The sequence below is a fragment of the Triturus cristatus genome, chromosome 3_1 (assembly GCF_964204655.1).
Source record: "Triturus cristatus chromosome 3_1, aTriCri1.1, whole genome shotgun sequence".
In the NCBI taxonomy this organism is placed as follows: domain Eukaryota; kingdom Metazoa; phylum Chordata; class Amphibia; order Caudata; family Salamandridae; genus Triturus; species Triturus cristatus.
In genome coordinates this window covers 848118702-848137730 of record NC_140583.1, presented here as the reverse complement: position 1 = coordinate 848137730, position 19029 = coordinate 848118702, and the positions used below count along the sequence as shown (strand labels likewise).

General features: G+C 45.3%; 1 protein-coding gene across 1 annotated transcript in view; it reads right to left on the bottom strand.

Moving 5' to 3' along the window:
• Positions 1–19029, bottom strand: part of CHRNA1 (cholinergic receptor nicotinic alpha 1 subunit) — a 116824-nt gene that overhangs the window by 56209 nt on the left and 41586 nt on the right. The window contains exons 4-7 of the mRNA XM_085645251.1: positions 17445–17554; positions 16763–16958; positions 11148–11385; positions 179–402 (exon numbers count right to left, since the gene is read on the bottom strand). Of these exons, the coding sequence (XP_085501377.1) occupies positions 179–402; positions 11148–11385; positions 16763–16958; positions 17445–17554 (768 nt within the window). The remainder of the gene's footprint in view (positions 1–178; positions 403–11147; positions 11386–16762; positions 16959–17444; positions 17555–19029) is intronic.

The following is a 19029-nucleotide window of genomic DNA, read 5'->3' as shown; positions in this document are numbered from 1 at the left end:
ATCTGTTTTAAAAAAAAAAAAAATCATATATTGGTTACAGTGTACACATTTTTTAATTGTGCCTGTATTGTTATTCCAATCTCAGCTGAGAATTCAGAAGTTTTATGTGGCCTGGTAAACATTATTTATTGACTGACAAATTTACAAGTAGTCCACTTTTTCTGATGCAAAAACGTACCTTTCTCACCCACTGGGGCATGATGTGAGTACTTGGGGAGCGATGGTGAGTGTTGATGACAATGACTGTAATGATGATGGATGTTATGACAAATACCATAGTAAACAGCATGTATTTGCCAATCAAGGGTACTGCGCTGGAAGTAGACGGAATCAACTCCACGATAACCAGTAGGAACACAGTCAAGGACAGCAAGACAGAAATACTGAGAGTCATCTTCTCGCCTACAGCAAAGAAACATATAGTTAGAGAAAAAGAGTGACTGAAATATTTTGTTATCCTGGTAGCACTTACCGTTCATAGTTATGTGGTGTCTGGTGCATGGAGCACCAATATTTAGTGAGAAAATGCTGAACCATAAATTAAGCAAACACTATGGGCCAGATGTATCAAGAATTGCATTTGGGATTCTTAAATAGCAAATTTTAACGATTCACTATTTAAGAAAAGCAAAATGCAATGTATGTAGGATTTGCAAACAAAATTGCGAATTCTACATATTCCTTAATAGAGAATCGCAAATTGTGATTCACTATTAAGGAATACCTTCCCATTCATTCCTATGGGCCGGAAGACATTCGCAATTTGCGAGTACCAAATAGGTTGTAACGCCCTGAACGTCTCGGGATCGTTTAACAGACACGATAATGAGGACGCAACCACTTGTGAAGGGTTAGTTATTTTAATGAAGGCAAAAATAATACAAAGAACAAACAAAAGTTATAGTCACTGGAATCCTCCAGGCTAAGTACGTTACCAGCCCACCGCACGGATGGTCCTAACCGTCCTCTGCATATACGCCGATCCCGGCGTATGCCAACAGAGGGCAGAAATGAAATGGCCGACAATGCCAATCGGTAGGCTGTGAGGGGCACGAAGAGTGTTGGGGAGAATCGAGGAGTCAGGGAAACACCCAGCCGGGGTCTCTACCTGAAGGGAGCAGCCACTCAACCTCTTCCTCAGACTGCACCGGGACGCGGAGTCACCTCCTGGTGATGCGTCACCGATACCCCAATCAAAAAGCAAGAAGACTGAACCGAGAGCAGCCGCTCGATCGATCCTGTGGACTTCCGAGTCTGTAACGCGGCAAACACCTCCTGGTGTGCGTTACAGCTGGCAGTCCCTGTATCTCTGGTCTGGCTGGGAGTTACGACTCCAACCAGCAAAAGCGCCACTGCGCTTTGACTCAGCCGAGTCAAAAAGCAAAGCTCAATGGTTGACCGGTAGAGCTTCCGGGTCCTTCACAGGTGACGATGGGGCAAGACACGGCCCAGGGAGTAACGACTCGACCTACCTCCGTTCTTGCCTTACTGGAGCACCACTCTGGAACACTGCTCTTCACGAAGCAGGTACGTCGGTGTAAACACAATATCCGACAGCGTTGTACCTCCCGGTTCCTCCCTTTATAGGGCGTGTTTTCCTTGAGTTATGTAACAGCTCTCCTGTTTACATAAGGGCGTGTTTTCCTTGAGTTATGTAACAGCTCTCCTGTTTACATAAGGGCGTGTTTTCCTTGAGTTATGTAACAGCTCTCCTGTTTACATAAGGGCGTGTTTTCCTTGAGTTATGTAACAGCTCTCCTGTTTACATAAGGGCGTGTTTTCCTTGAGTTATGTAACAGCTCTCCTGTTTACCTAACCTCTCAACCGCTAAGCATCCTGGGAGATGTAGTCCGTTTTCGCTGGTTACCATTTTCTTCCCCTCGCATGACAGGAATTCTTGACAGTACATCCTCCCTCTCAGCGGCTCCCCACGGGTCCAGCGCTGGCAGGAAAACGCCGATGGAACAAGGAGACCAAGCGCGGAGCATGAACCCCTTCAGCCGGTTCCCATGATTGCTCCTCCGGGCCATAGCCTTTCCACGCAACCAGGTACCACAGCTTCCCCCTGCGCCATTTGGACGCCTGTATGCCCGATACTTCATACTCCACCTCCGACTCCACGCATACCGGCCTAGGTGTCCCAGACGGCTTGGAGGGTGCAGGTTTGAGCAATGATACATGAAAGACAGGGTGTATCCGCAATGACTGGGGCAAGCACACCTTCACGTTCACGGGACCCATACACTTGGCAATTCGATAGGGGCCCATGTACTTGGGATGGAACACACTGTTCTTTCGAAACCTCATGTTTCTTGTGGATATCCAGACGTAGTCTCCAGTGCGGTACAGTGGCCCGGGCCTTCTCTTCCTGTCTGCCGCAGCCTTGTATTTTCTCTTGGCCTCTATTAGGACAGCCCTTGAGCGCATCAACGTGTCTTTTATGTGTGCCACCCTGTCCGCTGTGGCGGGAATCCTGTCCTCTCTGAACGGATGTAGAAATGGCAAGAACCTGGGATGTTGGCCATAGTTGCTATAGAACGGAGATGACTGTGTGGAGCTGTGAGTGGCGTTGTTATAGGCTATCTCTGCAACCCATAGCAAGTCGACCCATTCTTCCCTGCCCTGGTCCACAAAACATCGCAGATACTGTTTGAGCGTTTGGTTCAGGCGCTCGGTTTGGCCGTCCGTTTGAGGGTGGTAGCTGGTGGACAGGGCGGTCTTAACATGCAGCGCAGTGCACCAAGTCTTCCAGAATTGCGCAGTAAACTGCGACCCCCGGTCCGACACGATCACCCCAGGTAATCCATGCAGTCGTACCACATTCTTTAGAAGTAGTGACGCCAATTCCCCGGCCATAGGGACTCTCTTGCAGGGGATGAAGTGCCCCATTTTCGTCAAGTAATCCACCACCACCAGTATTGCCGTCATCCCCTGGTCTACCGGTAGGCCCACCACGAAGTCCAGTGATATGCTATCCCATGGTCTATCCGGGGTCGGAAGTGGATGTAAGAGCCCTTGGGTTCGGCCATGGTCGGCCTTCATGGTAGCACACGTAGGACACTCCTGTCCCCATTTCCTGACATCCACTCTCATGGTTGGCCACCAGAAATGCCGTCCCATGCTAGCCACCGTTTTTTCAAAGCCCAAATGACCTGCGCATGGAGAGTCATGGCACCAGATGAATGCTTGTTTCCTTAGCCTAGGCGTGGGTATCAATAGGCACCTGCCCTTCAGGGGTATCCCGTCCTTCAGCTGCCATTCTCTGTGACTGAGGAGCCACCTCTGCCATGCGAACGACCTGATCCCTCTCTTTATTCCCCTCAGGAAAGTATCCGGTTGGATAACCCCCAATACCATTCTCGGGGAAATGATGGAACGCTCGGTCGCAGGCAATGGTTCCTTAACTGCAGATTGACGGGACAGGGCGTCCGCCTTCCGGTTTTCCGTCCCCGGCCGATATGTGATGCGGAAGTTGAACCCCGCAAAGAAGATCATCCACCGCAGCTGCCTGGGAGAAAGGTGTCTTGTGGCCGTCATGAACTGTAGATTCCGATGGTCCGTGTACACCGATACCACATGTCTTGCCCCCATCAACCAATGCCTCCATTCGGTGAAGGCGTCCTTGATTGCGAGAAGCTCCTTCTCCGCAATATGGTAGTTGCGTTCGGCGTCGTTGAGTTTGCGGGACATGTACGCAACGGGATGAAGCACCCCTGTGTCGTGGTTGCGTTGGGACAAGATAGCCCCCAGCGCCACATCCGAAGCGTCCGCTTCCACCATGTAGGGGAGATCCGGATCGGGGTGAGCCAACACCGGCGCCTTACCAAAGGCGCTTTTCAGGGCCTCAAAGGCTGTGTTCGCTTCAGGGGACCAGACAAACTCCTTGGACTTCCTCAGTAGCTGTGTGATGGGGGCCACCACTCCTGAAAATCCATCTATAAACCGCCTGTAAAAGTTGGCGAAGCCAATGAAACTTTGGACGTCCTTCACGCTTTGGGGCACCGGCCATTCTTTCACAGCCTTGATCTTTCGTTCTGCCATCTCCTGTCCCTCTGGACTCAGCATCACTCCGAGGAATTCCACGGACGTGACGTGGAAGTCACACTTGCTGAGTTTACAAAACAGCTTGTTTTCCCTCAGCTTTTGGAGCACAGCTTTGACGTGGTGTACGTGCTCCTCCACACTGGACGAGTAGATGAGGATGTCGTCGATATATACGACCACGTAGATATCCAACTCCTCTCTGAATACCTCATTCAAAAAGTACTGAAAGGCTGCCGGGGCGTTGCACAGACCGAACGGCATGACGAGGTACTCAAAAAGGCCGAACCTGGTCTTAAAGGCGGTCTTCCACTCGTCTCCGTCCCTCATGCGCACCAGATGGAATGCCCCTTTCAAATCCAACTTGGTGTAGATACGAGCTTTCTTGACCTGTTCCAGAAGTACACTGATGAGAGGCAAGGGGTACCGATTCTTTATGGTTATCGCATTCAATGCCCTAAAGTCCACACAGGCTCTCAGCTCCCCATTAGCTTTCGGGATGAAGAAGAGTGGCGAGGCGGCTGGAGACTTGGACGGGCGGATGAATCCTAGCTTGAGGAGTTTATCCAGGTACCCCCGGAGATGCACGTTTTCAGGCTCCGTCAGGGCATACAGCCTGCCGCTGGGAACGCTGGCCCCTGGCACCAGGTCGATCTGGCAGTCAAACTGTCTATGTGGTGGTAGCACTTCCGCCTTTACCTCATCAAATACATCCTCAAAACTGTGATAAGCCTGGGGGAGAGCCACATCTTTTTCTGCCGCTGTAGCCACCGTCTGACTCCCGCTCTCATCTGCGTCAAGGGATTCCGTTCTTTTTCCACAATGCAGGATGCAATACGGTGACGTCATTTCGACGCGATGTGTTGGCCAATCCACAGAGGGGTTGTGTTTCTGTAGCCACGGCAATCCCAATATGACGCCATATTGGGGCGCTCGGATGATGTTAAAATCGATTTGTTCCAAATGGTTCCTCCCATATCTCATCGGAAGGACCCCCGTGTGCTGCCCGATGGGCCCCGTCACCAATCGCCTTCCGTCTACAGCATAGACGTCTTCGGGTACAGCTTTGGGAAGAAGCACTAGCCCTAGCCTGCATGCCTCGTTGTGGTCCATAAACATGCCAGTGGCCCCTGAATCCGCCATGGCCACAACGGGTATCCACTGGTCATGCACTCCCACGTGCACCGTGAGAAACAGGTGTCGGTGTCCCTTAGTGACCGAGTTGGAAAGTGAAGGGATGGATGAGTGACTCCGAGATGCCCCTTCTTTGGTCTGGGAGTCCTCTAGTTTTCCGCCGGTATGTCCACCACGGCTGTTACCGACCGGTTGGCCCGATAACGTGACGTCTTCGGTTTGGCAGGGCATTCACGTACGTAGTGGCCTTTTTTGCCACAATATAGGCACAATCCTTGTTTACGGCGTGACTCTTTCTCCGTGGCTGTGAGGCTCGCTCGTATTGCGCCGATGTCCATGGGTTCTCCCTTGGATGCGGTGGAAGTTTCAGGACTTCCCACCGTCCCATAGGATGGAAGGGATTTTCCTTTTCTCCCATGATCCCCTTTTCTTTCACTTAGCCTATGTTCCAGCCGTAATACCAGGTTGATAAGACCCTCACATGTCTTGGGTTGAGTGTCAATATGAGCCACGGCGTCTTTGAGCTCATCGCACAGCCCGTGATGGAAGAGCGCCGTCTGTTTAGCAACAGGCCACTTGGTTTCCGCAACCAGCCGTCGGAACGCGTTGAGATACTGCACCAGGTCGTTGGATCCCTGTCTCAACTCAAGCATTTCACGGTCCGCCGTGTACGAGTCAGCCCTTCTGTCGAATACCTTCAGGAATTCCTCGCGAAAAGCACCCCACTCACATAAGATGGGGTCGTCCCTGCTCACCAGAGGTACGGCCCATTGTGCCGCGTTTCCAGCCAAATAGGAAATAAGGAAAGCCACACGAGCCTGACTCGTGGGGAACGCCTTTGGTTTGCACGATAAATGTAGCGCCACTTGTGTGAGGAATACCTGCACTGTGTTAGGATCCCCACTGTACCTCTCTGGTGTGGCCAAAGGGATGGCTACCGGCATTTCCACTACTACAGCAGGGGTCTGGTCCGTGAGGGAGGTGCTGGGCGTGAGCGGGTCCAAGTGGATAGCATCCAGTCTGGCTTTTACATCGGCTGTTTCTTGCCTAGAGGCAGCCAATTCAACTTGCACGGTCGCTAAAGCAGCCAGCACATCATCAAGTGTTGCCATGTCTGTTATCGACCGGGAGACAGTTAGTGTATTAAGGTCGGATATTTTGTAACGCCCTGAACGTCTCGGGATCGTTTAACAGACACGATAATGAGGACGCAACCACTTGTGAAGGGTTAGTTATTTTAATGAAGGCAAAAATAATACAAAGAACAAACAAAAGTTATAGTCACTGGAATCCTCCAGGCTAAGTACATTACCAGCCCACCGCACGGATGGTCCTAACCGTCCTCTGCATATACGCCGATCCCGGCGTATGCCAACAGAGGGCAGAAATGAAATGGCCGACAATGCCAATCGGTAGGCTGTGAGGGGCACGAAGAGTGTTGGGGAGAATCGAGGAGTCAGGGAAACACCCAGCCGGGGTCTCTACCTGAAGGGAGCAGCCGCTCAACCTCTTCCTCAGACTGCACCGGGACGCGGAGTCACCTCCTGGTGATGCGTCACCGATACCCCAATCAAAAAGCAAGAAGACTGAACCGAGAGCAGCCGCTCGATCAATCCTGTGGACTTCCGAGTCTGTAACGCGGCAAACACCTCCTGGTGTGCGTTACAGCTGGCAGTCCCTGTATCTCTGGTCTGGCTGGGAGTTACGACTCCAACCAGCAAAAGCGCCACTGCGCTTTGACTCAGCCGAGTCAAAAAGCAAAGCTCAATGGTTGACCGGTAGAGCTTCCGGGTCCTTCACAGGTGACGATGGGGCAAGACACGGCCCAGGGAGTAACGACTCGACCTACCTCCGTTCTTGCCTTACTGGAGCACCACTCCGGAACACTGCTCTTCACGAAGCAGGTACGTCGGTGTAAACACAATATCCGACAGCGTTGTACCTCCCGGTTCCTCCCTTTATAGGGCGTGTTTTCCTTGAGTTATGTAACAGCTCTCCTGTTTACATAAGGGCGTGTTTTCCTTGAGTTATGTAACAGCTCTCCTGTTTACATAAGGGCGTGTTTTCCTTGAGTTATGTAACAGCTCTCCTGTTTACATAAGGGCGTGTTTTCCTTGAGTTATGTAACAGCTCTCCTGTTTACCTAACCTCTCAACCGCTAAGCATCCTGGGAGATGTAGTCCGTTTTCGCTGGTTACCATTTTCTTCCCCTCGCATGACAGGAATTCTTGACATAGGTACTCGCAAATTGCGAATGCAATTTCAAGGTTGATAGGGGGCCGAAAGGCCACCCTGCTGCACCCCCTAAAAGGTAAGTGTGCACATGTGGCGCACATACATGCCCTGCGGACATCATTGATAGCCTTTTGGGTTATCACCCTAGTCCCATCTGTTTTCAACAGGGCAAGAATAGTGGGAGGAGGCCTTTTCCTTCTCAATAACCCAGCAAGCACCGGCCAGACTTATCACCATGTGCAAAGAGTCTTCGCCTATAGTCTATGTGGCAGAACCTCTCCAGCGCATCACATGTTGTGCATCCAGAATGTTCATGGCTGCACAACTAGTGGTCTGCACACCATTTAAGAGATCCCCCACCTGTTGTAGGTTTTTATTGCAGCTGTCTGCGGATCCCATAAATCATCCACATACAGTCACCTCTTAGAACTACCTTAAGAGCCTTCCACTTAGTACCTCTATGGTCTACCAATTCCCAATTATGTTCCATGTACGTGTCTATAGTGTCTCTAATTTCCAGCCTGAACATGGGATTCCCGAAATGCTTAAGGGCTCGGACGCCACATAGGTAAACTAGTATGGTGTGCTACAGCTTTATATGCTATCTTGTGTGGTGAGTGATCGGATAGGAATCTGCCCAGGTACTATACCTCCTGCACATTCTGCTTGAGTGTATGTGAGATTAGAAACCCATCTAATCAACTTGAGGTATTGTGTACTGTTGAGTGGTATGAAGAGTATTTAGTGTGGAAGCCGATCTCTCCAGACATCCCAACAACCTATGTCAGCCGTTATCTGCCGGAGCATTCCCAGCTTCATACAATCTCTCAGTGGGTGCCTATCCATTACCCCATCCAGTATACGATTAAAATCTCCAGACTACCATATTGGGACATCCACATAGGGTATTATTTGGTCATTGCCCCTACGAACTGAGCCTCAGCCATCAGCATTTGACGCATATGTATCTATTATGCAGCCTTCCGAGCCATGTAGGGTTCCATACAGCACTATCTATTGCCCATCCACATCAGCTACAGGCACCCTGTCGGTACAGCATAATTGTATTTGCTCATTATGTCTAATATGAGGGCATAGTGTATTGGGCCTTCTTTGATTATAGTGCAACCCATAGGGCCATATTATCAAGAAAGGCGCAAACATTATCGCCGCTTTAGCAGCAGGAAACTGCTGCTAAAGCAGCGATAAGAGTCTTGATAATATGCCCTAGAGAATTCCAATAGAAGCCCAGGTTTGATGTCCTTGACACCAGAACCTGGGCTTCTATTGGAATTCTCTAGGGCATATTATCAAGCCCCTTATCGCTGTATTAGCGGCAGTTTCCTGCCACTAAAGCGGCGATAATGTTATTGCCATTCTTGATAATATGGCCCATAGTTTGCTCTCGTCAATCCATGTACTTCAGCTCCATTTCATTATAGTGTCATTCCCCCTGTTTACTCCTTCCATTTCGGCGTTGTGCTTTATCCCGACCTTGTACTCTGGGAACACACCTTCCTAGTCTGTCAGCCAATTAACGGGTCCCCATCTGCCAAAGAGTCTTTGCTTGAGCTAGTGCCCATCTGTGAGTGTTCAAACCCCAGAGTGCCATCATACTGCACCACAACCTTTTAGCGGTGGCACCGTAGTCGGTGGTTGTGTCTGCCTGTTCCCCATCTGCCGATTCGGCTGTGGCGAGTCAGAGTACAAATTGATCTGTACATGCACTCCAGCCAAGTTCACACATCCTCCAGTGTGGTGAAGAAGAATGCGCCTCTTGTGCAATATTTTAAGTTCATGGATCTGAGCTTACTTTACAACACAATAAAATATTTTCTCAAGTCTTGCACCTTTTGAGCATAATCCAAGAACACTCTAATGGTTTGGTCTTTAAATTTCAATTCTCCAGAATTTCCTATCCATTGTAGAAGCATGTTTCTTTCCCTATAATTAAGGAGTCTCTCACTGAGAGCTCTGGGACAAGCTCCCGGTGGTGGGATCAGTACCATGGCAAAGAGCCAGGAAAGACCCTCTGGTTTCACAGCATTTTTAATCCATTGTTCAAAGTACTGTTCCAGGAAACCCACAAACTGGATGTTGTTCCTATGAGATCTGCACTCTTTGTCTTCCATTCTGTACTCCAGGATATGTGTTGCCTCTGATAGCTTAGAGCTCCTTAACATTTGCCTTCATGACTTCCACGGTTTGCTAGGTCTCCTGTGCTCTCTCACTGACCCTATATACATCTGCTCTTAGAAATTTGACCTCAATATGTACAGAATCAATTTTGTGTTCCAGGGTTTGCCTTGATTGGTCTATCACCGTCAAGATCTATGTTTCCGTGGGTTCAGCACATCGGGAAGGGCTTCGCTCCACTTCTTTCTCCACCTTTTTTAGGTCCCTGCAGTTCGGTCAATCTGGGTCTGTTGAGATCCCCTGGGATGTCTGTCCTTTCCCATGTTGATGCATTGCCGACTTAACTGTGTGGAGTATCCTGCTGCAATATAGGAGAACTTAAGGGCCTCACTGCATGACCCTCCATTGTTCTAGCTGGGGCCCTGCTCTCTCCTCCACCATCTAGCGCCTATGTCCACCGTGCTTTTGTCCTCAGAGCGTGCCGGGCCACCTGGTCTCTTCAACTGCTGCCGCCAGCTGCACCCCAATCCAATTTGTGTCCCACGCTGTACACCAGACTTCTTTATCGCTGCGCTCCTTCTCAAGGGTAGCCGATGCCCTGCCCCGCAGAACTCATTATGCAGTGCCAGGCAGGCTCTCAAGATCAAGCCTATGCCCTGTTGCGCTTCTGTCTTCTGAGTTGTGCTGCAGCCACCTGTTCACCCCTCTCCAGTCCCTCGGTTCATGCTCCAGCAATTTTGGGCCTAACTCTGCTACTCTTCGAAGTGTATTCAGTTGGTCTCCGCGGCCCACACCGGCTCAGGATATGTCATGTGCCGGGCTACGTACATAAATAGAGCGGCCACTTTTACAGGACTGCGGCCTCTGCCAATTTAAATCTCTCGCTCAATTTGTGAGCGTGGCTGCATTATTTCATCAGCAGCCTGCCCCCACTGCACCAATTCCAAGTGTGCCTTCACCTACAGGGGTGTATTTATATTTCTCGGGCCCTTTAAGGATATATGGACCCAGGAATCTAGTGGATTTTAGTGGGGTTTGCGGGAGCTCAAGGCTAGCACGTACATGTGACCATCTTGTCGGGCATGCCTCCTGGCTTCTTGATATAAGTAAATTATTTCAGCTATGTGCTATCAGACCCTCAGACGTGGACCGCTTTTTGCACAGTTAAAAAAATACCACAGCATTACACAGTCAATCCATTCCTAAGTGTTATAGTTTGACTGTTTCTCTCTGCTCACTGCGTTTTTTCATATATTAATAGCACCATCATTTTAATGGGGGTGGGAGGCTGACAAAATTTCCTAGACTGCTTTGGGTTCCCAGTCCGGCCATGGTTAGAAAGTGCCATTACCAATACCACTCACATTGGCTATCTCTTGCAATTGCAGCCAGTAAGTAAGGCTTTGGATATCAAAAGAGTAGGGCATACTCAAGCACCATGCAATATACATTAAGGTAACATTTAATTATCTCATATTGCACCTGCTCAGCCGCCATTTTGCAAAGCTTAGAGCATATAAAACAAGCTTAAAGCATATAAAACATGTTCACAGAACTTACTGCACAAGAAGCACATTGTGAAATATGAAAAGAATACTCACCTGAGTCAGTGGGAAGGTAAAATACCAGGCCAGTCAAAAACGAGAAGAGGAGACAAGGAATGATGACATTTACGATGAAATAGAGAGGCAGGCGCTGCATGAGGAAATGATAAGTGATGTCCAAGTAGGGCGTTTCTTGACAACAGGCATAATACACCCAGTGTTTCCAGCCTCGGTAATCTTTAATAACCCATTCGCCGCTCTCCATGAATTTACTCAAATCTGGGCGATCACTCTCCTGAAATTAAATATCATACAGGGGTTTCATTACCTTATCAGAGCAGTAAATTGTAATTGAAATTATATAAGCTTGTATACCAGACAGAAAAGGCTTATGGTGGCACAAGCAAACATTTAAGGAAATACCAATGTAGAAAAAGTGGAACCCATAAAACATGTTTGTATTTTGGACACTAATTTGAGATAAATGCAAGGTTAGAGCCTGGTCCTCTGTGGGCGACTATATATAAGCCAATGGTTTGTCATGGCCATTTTTCCTTATATTTTCTGCATACACTCTTGTGAATTCTAAGACATCCCGAAATAAGGATATACAGAAAGTGGCAGGTCGACTGGCTTATATATTTTTTTATAATTTGCTTATTGATTTGCCAAAACGAGAGAAAAATCTACACATGCGATTTAATAGGACATTTATATTTTTGAAGTATTTGGTACTATGGAATTAGAACACTAATGGAGAAAAAAACATTTCAATTTTATTTACATGTTTCTTTGAAGGGATCACTATGGACGTTGGCAGATTCCTTGGCAGGGCCATATGCCATGAACCTTGTTAGCAGGCCCATATGATTTTGTGGAATCATAGATTCCTGTTCTCCAGAGTGTTTGTTAACCATGAGTTGGAATTGAAAGCATATTTTCCTAGTAAAATTGTGGCACCGGCTATATACATCAGAATCAAAAGATACATGTGATATCATAGGTAAACAACGTTTACCACAAATCTTTTTCCCCGCAGGGAATCACAACGCGGTTGTTACAACGACCGCGTTGTTATTCCGCATACCATTACTCCGCAAGTCGGAACAACGACTTGAGGGGGGGGGAAGGTGTTGGATTTAAAATCCAACACCTTCCCGATTGTCCACACAGACTGGAGTTGGAATTGTAAATTATATTATTCCAACATCCAGCGCCCCCCCCCCTCCGCAAGTCATTGTTCCGACCTGCGGAGTAATGGTGTGCGGAATCACAACGCGGTCGTTGTAACGACCGCGTTGTGATTCCCTGCGGGGAAAGAGAATGCGGGATAACAACACACATTCGATATCATATGAACCTTATACATTTAAAAAATAGTTCGGTGAGATAGTCTCTCTACATGACAGATTTATCAGAGGATGAATATTGGTATTTTAATTCAGTCAATAGCCATTTCCTTGGTTGGCCAGCACTGAATATGGATAGCTACATGCTCACTGTGTTGGGCTAAACCTACATGTTAGTAATTTACCCACAAGGTCTGATGTTTCAAGATCGCTTACGTCAGACTACTAGCTTTCAATCCAGTTGGATGCTACTGTCCTTTTTTGAAGGAAAGTTGTTTTCTTTTGCCAAAGTATGAAGAGGGAAGAGGAGCTTGAGATCTACCAAAAGCAAGCTTATATTAAATTCTATGGCACATATGAATTAGGAGGAAGTGTGATGAGTGAACTTACGTTCCCCGAAACAACAAACACAAGGTATACAAAGGGAAAGGTTAGATTGGAAATTGCACCAATATGATTGCACCTTATAAAAATACAAGCTGAACAAACTGAACCTTGTTCCGGTTTTGGATGAAGAAGGCATTCCTTATTCCAGGCACCAATAACCAAAAATCAGACTACGGCTCTGATGTCTGGCACCGTTGCTTTCTCCTGACTGAACCTAGTAACCAGATATACCAAAGGCAGCCTCTTGATCCACTCCCAGTGACACCTTGCTTGTTAGGGGGCCTTGCATGGCTGCTGTTGTAGCCTCAAGTCCTGACAAAATTGACTTCATTGAACCTAAGAGCCTGCCTGGCTTCCTACAAGAGGAATGAGAGAAACAATGGGACCCATTAGTCTAGTGGTGGCTGAGGCTTGGTCATAAGGTGAGCAACCTAAAAGGTTGTTGCTGATTATCAGGATGTACAATCTGCAAACCAATGTGCTAAAGTCCATGTAACGTCCACAGCGGTAAAGCATAACCACTCAAGAGTTGCAAAAAAGGGATTGTGATGAACAGCAGTCCCTGCCTTAAAATGCAACCTTGCCAGCTCCTGCTAGTGATTCAACCTGCTCATGACCTTTTCATTTCCACAATCCTACTCCACCATCACCTCCTCCCAAACCTGTCTGACACCATGAACACTCCTCGAAGGCAGCACTGACGCACCCACCCCGTAAAGGGGCAAACTCAATATAATCATGATAGTCCAAAGCTAACTTTACTATCTTCGAACATTATCTTACTGTGTGAACTTGTGAGTCAAACTGACTTTTACTCGATCCATGAAAAAGGGCACAGCGTGATTGTTATAGAGTTTACTGACTTTTCATCATTCCCTACAGGATAATGTAGGTTTCCACAGACTTCTACATTAAGAGTTACTCCCGCTTACTTTTATCACATTAAATAGAACTTTTTTCTGTAGTGCTGCCTTGGGTTGAAACCTACATCCCTGTATTCCTTTAATTGCAGTGCTTTTTGAGTTATTGAATGGTTAGCAACAGTAGCATCTCTCTGTGAGTAAATGTTCAGCCAGGTCCATGCAGCCTTAGAATGAGGTATAGAATCCTTGAGATCTGTATCTTGCCACTCTGCAGCCGCTGGCCTGGGAATTGCGAAATGTCAGCTAGTTCAGATATAACTATTAACACATAAAACTCTACAGAATCCCTTCCTTATCATTCCTGTCACTGGGAATTCTTACAAGCCAAGCTCTAGATTACAGTATCACATTTTTTTTTTTTTGGCAGATTTTTATATAGCGCGAACTTGACCCGAATCCGAATCGGGTATCAGAGCGATTTACATAGCACAAGTTACGTTGCATGAGGACACACATTCATTTTTGTTAGGCATGGGGAGATGAAGTGATTTGCCCAGAATCACAGGATGTTTTAGCGTCATTACCGAGACTCGAACCCAGTTCTCCAGGTCCGAGGTCGAGCGCCCTAGCCGTTAGGCCAACTCCTCTCCCCTCCACTTCTAATATATAGTGGCCATTGGGACTTTTGTTTTAATTTTCCAATTACTGCTATGGACAATGTTTTGGGGATTGTACTATTGACTACCGAGGCCAAGAATATCAGTATCATAGACAGATTATGGAAAGGTAAGTGCTTTGAGGGAAGTGTAGATTTATTATTCTTAACTCCACATCTACGTGCCTTGAAAATACATATATCACCAAGGTGCATATATGTGGAGTTAGTTATAGAAAATCTAAACTTGAATACCTTTCAATATTTTAGATTCAATATTTTGTCTTCGAAATTTGCATGCCCTGATTTTCTGTATTTGATATTCATGATGCACAACTGTTTTGGGCAAATGCATACAGTACACATCTCGATTTATCTTCTATTCCAAACTTTTGACCGGCTTCCTGAGACATTTAATAAATCATGTTTTGCATAAGATTGTGTTTCATTTATAATTAGTTTTTAAATATGCCTGAGTGATTAAGCAGAAAACATGTAACTGGAAGTGTAAACATTGTGGGTAGAAAGTATGTGATCATACCTTCTTTCTGTATTTAGTTGGTCAAAAAACACAGAAGGTGGTCTACAGATGGGAGTTGTGAGGGCTGACAATTGGCTTGAAGGAGAAGAGCAGTTTTAGTCTCTTAGATGTAAATACAATAAATACCATTACAGCTATCAATGTGGAGGAGGTGGAGAGGGAGAGGCACCCTTTTCCCATAGTAGGTCTTGAAACACAACAGTTTCTCTTATCAGGTCTTCAGCATTAAGAACTCCAAAATCATATCCTGAAACAATATTGCCATGAATATTTTAAGATTGATAGCGATGGAGGAGTTTCATTTTTAAGTCATAGACCAATATAATACCTTTTTTCCTCCTTGCTAACAGTTATAGAGAATACCCCTCATCCGCTGACCACCACACAGAAAATACAAATTATGCAATTCATTCTTTGACAATAATATTGTGACTTTGTTTCAGCTATGAACAGCATTTTCTTTTTAAAAATCTGCATATTATGCAGCAAGAGAAGTAAAGGCAGAGTTATGCAATAAATGTTGCAGCTCAACATTGCCAAATTCCAGGGACCCTGACCATTGTCCACTGCTTGATCAATAATCTATTCTTGAAAGGTAAGCAAAACATAAACATTTTAATTCTAATCAGTACCATTTGTTAGCTGCACCTTGAACATTTAAATAATCTCTCTCTTCTGTACATGAACTCGCACTGTGTTATCAAAACCATAACTCACGCCTCTACCGTCAAAACCTTAACTCGCCCCTCCGTGGGCTGTTTACGAAATCAGAATATTTATACCAATGAACAAATTAACTTAAAACAAAACTTCATTAATTAATAAAAACATACTGAAACAAACAAAAAAATTCTGTATCCATGTCAAAGTAAAGTGATTTGTAATGTCATCAGTGATGTCACGGATGCCATTTCTGATGGCTTTTGCCACATCATCGGTGAGGTTATGAGCAGAGTGAGTTACAGATTTGATGGTAGGCCGCAAGCTATGGTTTGTGTAGAAGGTTATAACTGGTGAAATTCAGGTTTTTTTACAGTTTTGACTATACTTTTACTGTGTTTCTTCAGTGAATATATGCATATTTACACACACACGCACACACACACACAAGATGGTATGTTTTGAAATGAATTGCACAGATCTGCATTCTATATAGTTATATAGTGCAGATCGTCATACAGCCTACTGCACAGACAGTACAGATATTCTTGAAAAAGAACTGCAGAGGACCAAGAATAACAAAGAGGCTGAGAAGCCTGCGTCTTTATGAAAGAGCGTGGACAGATGAAAATGCTGCAATGCAGGAGGCAGACCTTGGATGCCTTCACTCTCGAGATAAACTTTGAGAATCATGAGGATGGGCATTATTGGGCAATCTACTTGATCCACCTGAGACTTTGTGCATTTTCTTTTAATTTACCCATGCTGAGCCTATGAAAGTAATAAACCACAATTATTACGGCAAATAGAGCTCTATAAATAAACACTGAAGTGGGGACTGACGACTTTTGCACTGTTCTAAAAGTACTTTAATAGCTTGTTGTAAGTGATTTTCACATTTGCTGAGATATAAATAAATGTTTTTGCTGCACCTCCCGTATACCCCTCCCCAACATTTAATCTTCAGCTGCACATCTAACATTTATGCTTCTAAAATTAAACTTTCTCATGCACGCAGTTTTGAGGCATTCACTTTGCCTCAAGGATCACAGGTACTTGCAGCAGCTTGGCAACTCCAAGCCGACAATCATGGGCATCCATTGAAGACAGACATGTTACATCTGATGATTTGATTTTTATTTGGTTTTGATGTAAAAGTCTGCTGGTGCTGATTTCTTAGAGCTACTTGATTCAGACAATTTATTAAAATGCCTTACCGGATTGATAATGACTAATGTACCATCGTATGTCCAAGTGCCCAACTTCATGCTGCAGTTCTGCTGGTCAAAGGGAAAGTGTGTAACAATAATTTCACAGTAGCTTTTGAAGATAGCCGGTGGTGCCCAGGTGATCATCCCGGTGTAGTCCAACAGGACTTTGGTTTCCTGCACAATGGCAAAATCACCGTCAGCACTGAAACCAAAAATAAAAATCCTTTTTAGTATTCACATTTATTGTAGAATACAATTTTAAAATGTTTGCTTCTGAACGCCATAAATAGTATGACGTGTACAAAGATTTTCATTAAGGCACACTTTTGAACACATACATCTCTATACAGTTATTAAAAGGCAAAATCATTTCCAGTTTCGCACTGTTTGCAGATCAGAAACTCAACTGATGACAACAGATACAATAAAAGTGGTATTGTACATGAGAACATTATTAGAGTATCTTCTGAGCTTGTTGCCAGGCACAAACACTATGGGCTTAAGTAACTTTTTGATTATTACACCTATAATATTCACTCAAATTACACTCTCACTACATAATGTTTTTACAGCATCATCCTGAGCAGCCTTGAACATTACATTCATGCACAAAAGAATTAATTGCATTCACCTTTTCGCTGACGTATAAATACTCTATTGCGGTACCTCATAAATATTTCCTACTCACTTGTTGTACAGAACAAGGTCCGGGCGCCAAATATCACCAGAGGGAATGCGAATTTTCTTAATGCCTCCATATTCATCTGGATTCCATGTTAGATTAATATCTCTCCATTTCTGTAGACAATATTCAGTCAATTAAAATATTTACTGATAACACTTCTCAAAATAAAATATTGTATAACTAAACATTAACTATAAATATAATCTCATAACCTAAACCCCGCAAACTCTATGCCTGCCTCGAAGAGCCATAATTTTTCAATGCAAATCCTGGTCTACTAATGTTAGAAGATAGGGATTTGTATAATAATCCATGGGTAATTGAATGGGGTGGGGCCATGTACTAATCATGATATGCCCCCTTGTTGCAAAGTAGTGCAAAATAGTGTAGAGCTACTTTCCAACACAAAACTTGCTTTGCATTGAAAAGTGAATCGCAATATAACACTTTGCACTGGTTTGCATCACTTTTGTGAAACAATCCCAGTGCAAAGTGTTAGCAAATCTGCCCCCATGGTATACCCCCTTGAAACAAAGTCGTTCAAATTAATACTTTGTGTTTTTGTAGGCCTTCTTTACAGTGCAGGTTTTGCATTGGAAAGTAAAGTAACTCCCAATACAACACTTTGCACTGATTTGTGTCACTCTCTCCCCTTGATGCAAAGAAGTGCAAAAAAGCACATAATACAACTTTGTGTTGTTTTAGAGCCACTTTCATGTGCGGGAAATTAAATCCCAATACAACACCATGCGCTGAGTTTACGTCACTTTTGTGATGCAAACCCTTCCAAGTGTTAGTAAATCTGTCAATGTGTCCATATTTTCCTAATGGTGATGTTGGACAAGCCTGAGAAATTAATAAGATACATTTTCTCCTGTATATGTAACTGTGGTGCATTTTGAAAATATTTTGCAACTTCTGTTGTACAGTAGTTTGGATTTGATATCTAAGCAGGTCCGGATAACTTGCAAATACAGGAACAGCAAAGAATGCAAAATCAAGCAGTAAGAATTCGTTTTCATCTCAGTAAATTTGGCTCCCTAAGTGACACATGACCAAGTTTAAGATATTGCACAATATGCACGCATCTGGGGGGGTCAGTGCACTAATTCCACTGCAGAGATCTGTGTTTGATCTTATGGTCAAAGGTTCAGATCCTGGTAGGTTCACTCAGCCTTACATCCTTCTTATCTCAATAGAATGAATACCATTGAGTTGAACAACAAAAAACATTTGTGGTTTCAGTGCTACGATTCTCTTCAGGGTGAATGTGTGCCTAAACATGCCATGGGGTGCACAAATCCCTTCACAATCTAGACCCATCTACCTTCGACCATTAGTTTTACCATCCCTACCAACAAGGAATCTGAGATCAACCAGCACCTCCCAACTCCTTCAATGTATGCCACAATGACTGGAGACAAGCCATTAAAAGTCTTGTGACCACGTATTTGGGGTATCATACCACCCATATTGAGAAATCGAGAGGACTATTTCCAGTTCAGGAAACACTTGAAAACTTCCTGTTAACAGATGTGTTCTTCTCATGCCCCCTCTTCCCCCTGCTGCAAAATCACCAGTTCTAGAC